The following is a 10,239-nucleotide window of genomic DNA, read 5'->3' as shown; positions in this document are numbered from 1 at the left end:
GCCTCCCAGGCCTCTGGCCTCCACTTCACCCTTCTTTCCAAGTCTAAACAAACAGAGAAGCCACCCTGACAGGTCACTTTGCTGCTCCAGAATCACCAGCTCAAAATCTTCCTCCTTTTAAGAAGCACATGCATGTGGAAGGGGCATCTTCCTTAATCCCTCCTCCCAAAAGAGTCCTAAAAGGTGAAAACTCCTCTCTCCCACTCCCTAAACTTGCCTTCTTGTCTGCAAATCAGGCAGGCCTACTCAGCTGAGAGAAAAGAGAAGAGGGGAGAGAGAAATCAACAAAAAGAAGACACTGTGCCTAAGTACAGAAGAGTGGGACCCTCCCAGCCCCACCGTAAGTCCCCCCATGGGAGTCTGGCCTCTCTGCAGACTCTGGGAAGGGACCCGAGAAACCAGCACTAATCTTCCACAACCCCTTCTTTTGAGGATCCCCTGCCCCAAATCCCCTTGCTGGTTCGCCTAAGGACACTGGAAAAGGAGCTGAGAGTCAAGATTTGTGTGTTTGCTTAGAGTAAACTTAGGCAACTATGGAGAAGGTGGGATGTTAGCAGGCCAGAAGGAGGAGGGGGATAAAAAGAAACCATCAGACATTGACGTAAAACTAATTCACATCCACTGGTTTATTATTGATCACGGGGCATTTCACATCGACACTAAAATTCTTTATTGCAAGTTTTACAATAATCAAGTAAATTCAGTCCAAAAACACAATAACCACGATGGTGGGGTGGGGGTTCTACCTATAGACCGCCTCTCTGAACTGAAAGTTCATTTTTATTTTCTTTTGGCTCCTTAAACTGAACAGCTCTGAGAGGCTCTTCAGATGCATTTAGCTTTGTCTGCTGTCGTCCCCCCTCTCCTCCCAGCCCCCCCCAACAATAATACAAAAGAACTTCATAGCTTTGTTCTCCTTAAAATGACTTCCCCCTCACTAACCTCCCCTGGTGCATTTTCAATGCAAAAGGCCTAAGGAAAGGGGGGGGGGGGAGGAGGAGGAGGAGAAGGATGAGAATTGGCTTAAAAATCGCTCTTTCCTTTTTTCTTTTCCTCATTTCCCCTGAAATTCACCCAAACCAGACCATCGCACCTTGCAATATATAATTTTTGCAGCTTTTTCCTTAAAAAATAAATAACCCCCCAAAACGGCCTTAAAAAAACAAAACAAAACAGAAAAACAGAAAAACCAAACCCCAGCAGGTACCATGCTAAGACAACATCACATGCTTAAAAGGGTCCTTAACAGTGGAAAGGGAGAGAAGGGCAGAGGGCTTGTTTATCTGTTTCGTCAGTTTGGAATTGACAAGGGATGAGGTGGGAGGAAGAGAGGAAAAGAACCAAAAAATATATATATATTAAATTCTATAAATAAGAGTCAATTTGTGTGTGAGGGGAGGACGGGGGCGCGGGGAGGGGGCAGGGTGTGAGTTATGTTTTATAACCTGGTAATGTCCTCTGCCCGCTGCTGCTCCGGCGGCGTGGCGCTCTGGGAGTGGTCTTCAGAAGTGCCCGGGGTGGCTGCCGAGAGGGTGCTGGGCGCAGCGCCGGCCGGGGGCGCTGACCTGACTTTGGTGTTGGGGAGTCGGTGGTCCTTCTTCCATTTCATGCGCCGGTTTTGAAACCAGATTTTGATCTGCCTCTCAGAGAGGCACAGCGAGTGGGCGATCTCGATCCTTCTCCTTCGGGTCAGGTAGCGATTGTAATGAAACTCTTTCTCTAATTCCAGGACTTGCTGCCGGGTGTAGGCTGTCCTCGAGCGCTTGGGTTCCCCTCCGTTATAATTGGGGTTCACTGGCGGGGGGGGGAGGAGGAGGAGGAGGGGAAAAGCAAATAGTGGGGTTCAGAGGCAGCAGGCTCCCGCCCCCCCACCCTCACCCCATCCTCAGCTCTGTGGAACGGGAGGAGGGGGTGGTGGAAATAAAGTCATCAAGCTAAATGGGTTATAAAGAAGTTGAAGGGAGCTGGAGACTTTGTAGTGTAATAAGAGGGGAATCCTCATTGTAACGACACTGAATTATTTATGCGCCCTTAGAAAGCGAGCATAGTTTTCACACATACATAACAGATCGTAGCACATGGCTCGGACTGCCCAGAGTAGCTAAGCCATAAAATTTATGGGGGATGTAATTACCCATTCTCGCTCGTAAATCCAGTTCAATTGTGCTAACCCAGAGTCGCTCCTGGAGAGAGAGGGGGAAGGAGAGAAAGGAGGACGGGGCCGGAGGGGGCCGGGGAGGGTGGGGAGCGCTGGGGAAGAGGGGAGGGAGGGGGAGAGCAAAAAGCAAAGTTGCCTACCCGTGCTAACGTGGATTTTTTTCATCCATGGGTAGACTATGGGTTGCTTGCTGGCGGCGCTGGAGGGATGGTCAGGGGCTGGCTGGCTGCAGGCTGGCGGGGCTGGGGACGGGGAGGCGGAGGCGCCCGAGAGAGGCGCCGGCTCGCAGAGCGGCTGGGATTTCTCGGGGTGGTGGTGGCCCGCCTGGGCCGGCCCGTGGCCTCGCGAACTGCCCGGCCCCTGGAGACTGGTGCAGCTATACTGGCGCTCGGGGTAGCTAGGGCGCGGAGGCGGTGGTGGGTACAGCTCCTGGTGGTGATGCTGGAATCCCGATTCCCTGGTCCGGCCGTAATATTCCGGACTGTGTTCAGGGATGTAGCTATTTTGCGAATATTCTTCGCATGGAGGAAATTTCGGATCGATGTAGTTAGAGTCCATCAAATACGAGCTCATGATCATTAATTTCTGGAGTGGAAAATAATTTTTCTCGCTTTGTCGTTTTTCTGCTCCATAAAGCCCTCCTACTAGCTAGCGACCCTGTAAAGTTACTTTCACCATGTGACTCCGCCGGCCAATCACACGGAGCAACCCAGTCCCCGGATAAGGAACCGAATCGCTTTATTCAAAATGTATCCAATTTTTTTTGTGTGTGGTGGTGGTGGTGGTGGTGCTGGGGGTGGTGGGGGTGGTGGTGTGGGGTGAGCCGGCGGGGGCGGCGGTGCCCCCAGCGCGCACCCCACCAACTGACAACCCTCCCCTGCAAAAGGAGATGGGAAGCGCCCGGCGCCCTTGCAAAGCCTGGGCACCGGGAGGCTGTCGGGAGGCTGCGGCTCAGCGCCCTCGCAGGGGCTCCCCGTGGGCCTCCGGCGGGCCCCCTGGGCCTGGCTCCTGAGCTTTTCCAGAGGTCTCCATTCATGGCGATCCCGTCTCAGTCTGTGTAGGTCACCGGGCAGCGCCCCTCTTTTGCAGGAAGAGGAAGTTGAATGAGGAGGACTGGAGTGGAGGTTGGATGGGGAGGGGCCCAGGCTGAGCCCAGGAGGCTGGAGAGCCTGGGGTGCCCCCCATCCAAGGATACCAGAGTCCAGCCCCCTTCCCCAAACACACTCACCCAACCCTCTGGCCTTGGGGCCGGCGAGGCAGGGTCCCAGCTGGACCGGGCAGGTAGAGGCAGCGGGATGCAAATGATTCTGACGTCATTTCTGGAGGTCTGGGGCTTGAGCCCCCGCTGAAGAGAGACAGGAAGTGGTTGGCAAGAGCGGAGTTCGGCAGCGGGCCCTCCCCCCTGGTACCCGCGGACCCCCTGCGCCAGCCCCGAGGACACTCTCCCAGGCTCGCTGCTCGTCCGCGGCGGCCCGTCTGGCCTGCTGCCTCCTGACAACTACCTCCGGGCCTGGCTCCCGAGGCCCCGGGGCAAGGCGGCCCGTGCCAGGAGTCGGTGCCCGGTGACCGTGCCCGGCCAAGGCCCTGGGAGCTCTTCTTCCTTCATCCCCACGGAGGGCCCGACCTACTCGGAGGGAGGCCTGTGTGGGCAGAGCCTGCTTCCGGCCAGGGACCGTAGCCACGTAACACATGTGTTTACATGTAAACACACATTCCCGAGGGCCAGCTCCAGGCTGCTTTCCAAAAGCTGAGGGGTGAGCTCACCAAGCTGGGGAGGCTGGGCAGGCCCGGGGGTCTCCAGGCCATCCCTCCCCGCTCCCCTCCCTCGGCCGCCCACCCACACCAATACCCTGATGGTGGGGTGGCGGGGCCAGGGAGGAGGCCAAAAAGGGCTGCTTTTTCTGAGCACCCCCCCCCCCCGCCCCACGGCGGCCGGGGGTGGCCACGCCGTGCCACGGATCCCAATTAGCTGATCCCATAACTCAGAGTTGGGGGGCGGCGGAGGGGAGAGCCCAGGGAGGAAGCTGGGTCCCCTTGTTGTACTTGATAACAATTATAGTTTAAAATCATAGCTTGCCGGGGCTTGGCTATATTTTACTTGATAACAATAAAAGTGACACATAAAGTTAACTGTTTATGTTTTATTTATTAGACTAAATCTGCCAGCGGTGGTAGGAGCGCTTGCCTCGTCGCTCCAGCTTTTATAGGGCTGTAAAACGTCATAAATCAGTCTCGCGGAATCGCCCGCACTCTTTGTGTCGCGGCGGCGCAGGGCTGGCGGCCGCTGGCTGCCTGCACCCTCCTTTCCACGAAAAGTCGTAATGTGATTTTTTTCCCTCTGATTTTATTATTATGATCGCCGCCGTGATTAGTCAATCTACCTTTAATTCGCCGCCCTACGCTGCCTCCTCCCAGCCCAGCCTGGTTGACACTTGAATAAGTACCTTTTAAAACGGCATAACAACTATTTGAGGGTTTAATTAGAACATCTGCAATTAAGGGAATGAGGAGGGGAAAGGGAAAAAAATAATAAAGCCCTCTTGAGAGGGAGACTGAAGGCGGGAGATTCCCCACCTGTCTTTCACCACCTTAGGGATGCAGGAGAGGGGGTCCCCACGTCCAAATTGGGGCTCACCCCGAGGGCAGGGAGGAGAGCCGCCTGGGCCCGCGGGCCGCTCGCTAGTCTCCAGTGCGGGGTCCCTCCTCACCCCAGGCTCCCGGCGTGGGGCACCGCCCCCCAGACCCGAGCCCCAGGAGGACGGTGCCCTGCCCCCTACCACCGGGCGGGTGAGGGAACTGGAACTCCCTGGAGGACCACCATCTCCCAGAGGAGAGCCCCAGCCCATTCCTGCCTGGGACCGCCTGCCTCTGAGCACTGGCCAGTTTGGTTGCAAGAGGACCGTGAAACTGGGAGGAGGAGAAGGCTGCTGCTCCATTGCTAGTGGTTTGGAGCCTGGGAGGGTTTTATCTGTTGTGATTATTGGGGGCAGGGGTGGGTTAATTACAAGTTGCTGGAAGAGGGCAAGGGGAAACCTAAGCTGAACGCCGCCTACCTAAAGAGTCAGGAGCGCAGCCCCAGGCCGTCCCCCAGGGAGAGCCAAGGCTCCGGGGAGCTCAGGTAGGGTGGGGGCAGGGTGGCTGAGGCAGGAGGAGCCTTCCAGCCCCACCCCCAGCCTCCCTTCCAGGCCAACACCTGGATCGGGCTGCCCCACCCATTCCGGGCCCAGAATATTCTCTTCCCCGCCCTGGCAAGGTGAGGTCTTGGCCTGGCTCCTCCGCTCCCAGCCCTCACTCTCACCTTGTATCTGCCCTGCCCCCTGCCACAACCCTCTTTTCTTCCATCTCCTCGCCTTCTTGGGCTTGTCAAGGAGTTTTTCCCAAGGCGTCGCCCATCCCACGCCCCTGCTCCCCGGGATTCTGAGCTCCTGCAGGTGGGTCAAGGAGCGGGAGCAGGAAACCCACTTTGGGCCAGTATGTGTAAGTAGCTACAGAGTTCAGCTGCCTCCAGCTGAATGTCAAGCCTGCCTTTGGTTATCACAGCTAACAAACATGCACGCATACATGCTATTCATACTTATTAACACATTAAATGCCTCCTTATGAGGCCATAAATAGGTGGGGTTCTCATTCCAGGTTTGCACAGCTCATTCAACGTGCGCCTCCAGAAAGTGAAATCTGGGAGATTCCCCCCATGTACCCACATTCATCTACATCATTTGCAAAAAAAGAAAAAAAACTCTCTTTGGGTGCCTATACCTTCATAGCAAGGAAGTCGCCTATCACAAGGGGCAAATAGCAAGCCAGCCAGTCTCTACCACACACACACATGCAAACATTTCACCTGGATATTATTACAAGCACAGAAATAAAATCCCTCTGGAGAGCTCCTGCACTTAGCATTGGCTTAATGTTGGGGGGGGGGCACTAAAGCAGCTCTTCCGTGAGGAGTCCCTGTATCTGGTCCTGTCTCCTTTTGTGCTTTGCCCTCCTGCTCCTGCCTTGCCAGCCCAAGGATCTCCAGCCCCGCTCTGCCCTCCACCTCTCTCTGCCCCAATTTTATTTTTTATTTTTTCTGACCACCCTTTGCCAGCCTCCAAACGCTCTCTGAATGCCACCCTCCCCACCTCCTTTCTAAATCTCGATCTGGTTTCTCTTTCGGAAACATGTTTCAGTACAAAGCGCTTCCCTTCTGACACCGCTGAAGAAAAATATGTGTCCATTGTGTGCGAGGCCTTATTGTGCCCGGATTACCATACTGACCGTTGGATAACCCATATTCCTCCCCTCCCCAGTAACAAGCTGCCGGCTGAGGGACCTCGGCGGCTCCACACATTCTGTGCTGCATTAAAACCTCACCTCTTAGACTCCCTGGATTTTCCTAGGGAGAAAAATAAATGGGAGAACCAACTCAGGATTTGGAGGGCAAAGAGAAGGAAAATGAGGGTCACTCCTTTTTCCCACTCTCAGAAGTGCAGGATTTTGTGTGTGTGTGTGTGTGTATGTGGTTTTTGTTATTGTTGTCTTAGAGATTAAAAATCGCAACACATCTCTTTCCTCTTCCTCAAATAAATTGACTTTTAGATGGTATGCCGCCAAGTAATTCATTTCATTTTTATTTTTTTCTCTGAGCAACTTGAAAATCCCAAACTAAAGCAAGACTCTCATCCCATTTTTTGCCGTGTGTGTATGTATATATGTGTTTTTTTGTCCCTTTCTAACGCCAGCAGGCAGAAGTAATGTATGCAAAAGAATATGCAAATGCTTAATTGATTTTTTCTTAAATCTCTTGTCAGTAAAAGTAATGAATTGGTCTAAAATGATTTTAATAACCCGGACGTGTCACCAGAAAATACTAAACCTTTTTTTTTTCTCCTGGAATCGCTTATAGTCTCAAAAAAAAAAAAAAGCAATCATGGAATGTTAATTTGCCCCCCTTTAAAATATTAAAGATGAATTTCTCTTGTTTGTTCGGAGACCATAGGCAAGGTCCTCTCCTGGATTTCCCCCTCCTTGCCTCGCCTTCCTTGGAATTCAATTTTCCTCAAATCTCGTTTAAAGTGGCTTTTTAAAAAGTGGCCGCATTTTAATATTGGTTAGACAGAGTGACCTGCATTTCACCTCGGGTGTTTGACTTGTTCCAATAGGTCACTGCCATGGGGTTATTGATGGGGAAACTCCATTGAAATTTGTCTCTTCGCAAATGGCCTTTAGATCTTCCAGCGAGTTCAATAACTAGTTATAATGTGGAAGGGGAAAAATGAAGGCCCTGAGCTAACGAATTTGATGTTTCATTTTTATGCTGGAGAAATTGTTAGTTAGAGGTTGGGTTCCCCACCCCCTTCCTGGTTCATCCTGGCCTCACTGACCCCCACTCTCATTCAAGGCTGCTGGATTATGTCCCCTTTAAAACTTGAGCTGGGGTGTCCCTTTCTGCCTTTGATGCAAGCTTTAATTCTTCTGATTATTAATATTGTTGTTGCTGCTGCTGAAAATTCTGACTTGAAGCTGTAGGAAGCTTGCCCTGCTGGAGATTTGTAACCTAAACTTTCCTGTTTGGGGTGGGGGAAGGATTTTTACTTTTTTAAAGGAGGTGAAATGCAGTTTTGAAAGTTCTAGGAATTAGGCTGGCTTTAGGGTAGCTACGGAAGGCTCCCTGGCCTGGTGCTCCCAGGATTAAGGAAATGATAGGAGGCAGGGAACCCTTTGGGGGCTTGATGAGGGCACCTCAAAATGGTCCAGTCTGTTCTTGGCCTCTGAGCTACCAGAGACCCGTGGGACCAGGCACCCAGGACCAAGGAAAGCAGAGACTGGGAAAGGCTAAGGATGGAGGGATAATTCCACCGAGCAGGCAAGAGAATCCTGGGTGTCTCATCGAGGGTCAGAGACATCATTCCTGGAGCCTTGGATCGGTAGCTGCTTGCTTCATGAGAAGGGCGCACCAGGAAAGCCCACCGCCCCCCAAGACGGTGCATTTCAGTGAACTGCAGAGAACAGAGGGAAATAATGGGGGCGGCGGGGGGTGGGGGGGCGGGTGATGGAGATTTTATAAGATTCCCTGATTTTCCAGAGCCCTCAAGTAGTAAGAGAGGAGTGGGCAGGGGAAGGGAGGGAAGGTCTTTATTTTATTCTTCCCAACAACGACCAAGTTGGGGCCCGCTTGACTTCTCCAGAAAACCGTTTTTGGAGAAAGGACTGCGGAGAGCTCGGTCTCCCCGGGCTGACCCAGCCGTAGGACATCATCACCATTATCAACCTCTGTAACAACCGGGGCATCATCCCCCCCCCCCTCCAAACAGCTCCCAGCGAGCCTCCTTTCCTTCTTCCAGGAACAGTTCCTTCTCCTTCCCCACTTCCCCACCCAAAGGGGCCCGGTTTGTTCAGCCCCAAGTTTCTCCTTTAATAAAACCCACCTGCCTCCTGAGCCCCTTCCCAGCCTTGGCCCGCAGATGGGAGTCATTCTAAAGGCTTGCCTGACTCCCAGGTTGGGGCATTGAGGGGCATCGAGGGGCATCGAGGCCCAGGCCACCAGGTAAGAGCCTGAACCCCGGGGTGCCCCCTCCCTCCCCCCCCCCCACGCCCAGAGGCAGCCTCTCGGTGCCCCCTGGGCTGTCGCAGAAACTTCCCTGGACGCATCCCGGGCAGCGCGGGGTTAGGGAAGCAGCCGAACTGCGCGCTCCCCGACTCGGTGAGGCTGGAGGGCCGCGAGGGGGGCTTGGGGCGACCCCACCGCGGTCCGCCCTGAGCCTGCCCGCAGCCGCGCGGGGTCTGGCCGCCGCCTGCGCACCCGGCCCAGCCTCGGGCCTCGCCCTCTCCCCGGCTTAGTTACGTGATTGATTTTCGCTTCGGCCGCGTCGGGACGCCTCTGCCTCCGCCTGCTCAACCTTTCGGCTCCGTCGGTGTGTGCGGGCGGGTCCCCCGCGGGCGTCCTGCGCGGCGGCCCTGGCCGGGTCTGCACCCCGGGCGGTGCTCCCCGCTCGCTCCGCGCTCCTCCGCTGCACGCCCGGCCCGGGAGCTCCCGCCGCGGGCCTGGGCCTCCTCTTCTCCCGCCCGCCCGGGGCGCGCCCCAGGTCACGCCGGGGACCGGCTGCGGCTGCGGGGCGCTCGGGCCGCGACCCCGCGGGGCCGGCCGCAGCCTTGGGGGCCGCCTGCCTCCCCGCCCGGCCCGGAGGCCTGCGCGCTGGGCACCTGCGCCCCCGGGATGCGCGGGGCGGCCCCTGGGCCAGGGCCCGGAGGTGAGGCCAGGGCCGCGCAGGGGGAAGGGGCTGCGACCTGGGCCAGGGAGGAGCCGGCGTGGGGAGAGCGAGGGGACCGCGCGGCCTAGGACGGGGAGCCCTGCGCCCTGCGCCCCGCGCCCTGCGCCCCGGCTCCCTCCCCCAGGCCGCCGGCCTTCCCGCGGCCTCGCCCGTCGGTGCCCAACCACTAAACACTCCTCCGATTACTCCCCACGCCCTGCTCATCCTTTGCCCCCTTCCAACGAGGCGAGCAAGGATAAAATACTATTAGTATTTTAAGATATTTCTCCCCCCTGGGGAGAGGAGGGACTTGGGACCGGCTTTCTCCCTGGGGAAGAAGTTCCCTGAAACTTGAGTTGGTCGCCACCTGTCCCCCCTACGCCCTCCGACCCCCGGCACCCCGCCCCCCCCCCCCCCCCACGCAGCAATGTTGCCGGGTAAATAAGAGTCCGCCCGCCCGGCTATTAGGATTCTGGAGACGTTGGCATCTGTAGCAATCATTAGTCAAAGCCGCGGAAGCCAAAGGAGCCGAGGAGTTGGACAGAAAAAATCTTGGAAATGATATACAGGAGCCGCGGAGGCATCAATCCAGGCCGATAAGAGCGCGGCTGCAGGGAGCGCGGCGGCCGCTTAATTGGGCCCCGAGCCCGGGAACAATCGGGGAGGGGGCACGTCGGGTCGGGCAGTGACCCTGGCACCGCCTGGGCACCCTACAAAAATAGCCGGGGACTTCAACACCCTTTCCCCCCAAATCCAAAGGCCCAGTTGGGGTTGGGAAGGACTCCTCATGCCTCTCTCCACCTGAGAGCCAAGAGGAGCCCAACGGAAGGGTTCCTCCCCTTCTTCTCT

General features: G+C 55.9%; 1 protein-coding gene across 7 annotated transcripts in view; it reads right to left on the bottom strand.

The window, feature by feature from the left end:
* Positions 1-602: 602 nt before the first annotated feature.
* Positions 603-10,239, bottom strand: part of HOXC4 (homeobox C4) — a 59,794-nt gene continuing 50,157 nt past the window's right edge. For 2 of the 7 annotated variants that reach the window (XM_038577829.1, XM_038577827.1), the window contains 3 exons: positions 3,387-3,503; positions 2,299-3,238; positions 603-1,794 (listed from right to left, as the gene is read on the bottom strand). In XM_038577829.1, the coding sequence (XP_038433757.1) occupies positions 1,439-1,794; positions 2,299-2,737 (795 nt within the window). In that variant the 5' untranslated portion in view covers positions 2,738-3,238; positions 3,387-3,503 and the 3' untranslated portion in view covers positions 603-1,438. Of the gene's footprint in view, positions 1,795-2,298; positions 3,239-3,386; positions 3,504-3,660; positions 4,863-8,984; positions 9,114-10,239 lie in introns of those variants that run through there. The other 5 variants (XM_038577832.1, XM_038577830.1, XM_038577826.1 and 2 more) reach the window with 5 other exon arrangements.

Source organism: Canis lupus, chromosome 27, assembly GCF_011100685.1.
Source record: "Canis lupus familiaris isolate Mischka breed German Shepherd chromosome 27, alternate assembly UU_Cfam_GSD_1.0, whole genome shotgun sequence".
NCBI classification, from domain to species: domain Eukaryota; kingdom Metazoa; phylum Chordata; class Mammalia; order Carnivora; family Canidae; genus Canis; species Canis lupus.
Note: the sequence above shows the minus strand (reverse complement) of the source record. Positions and strands in the feature narration are given on the sequence as shown.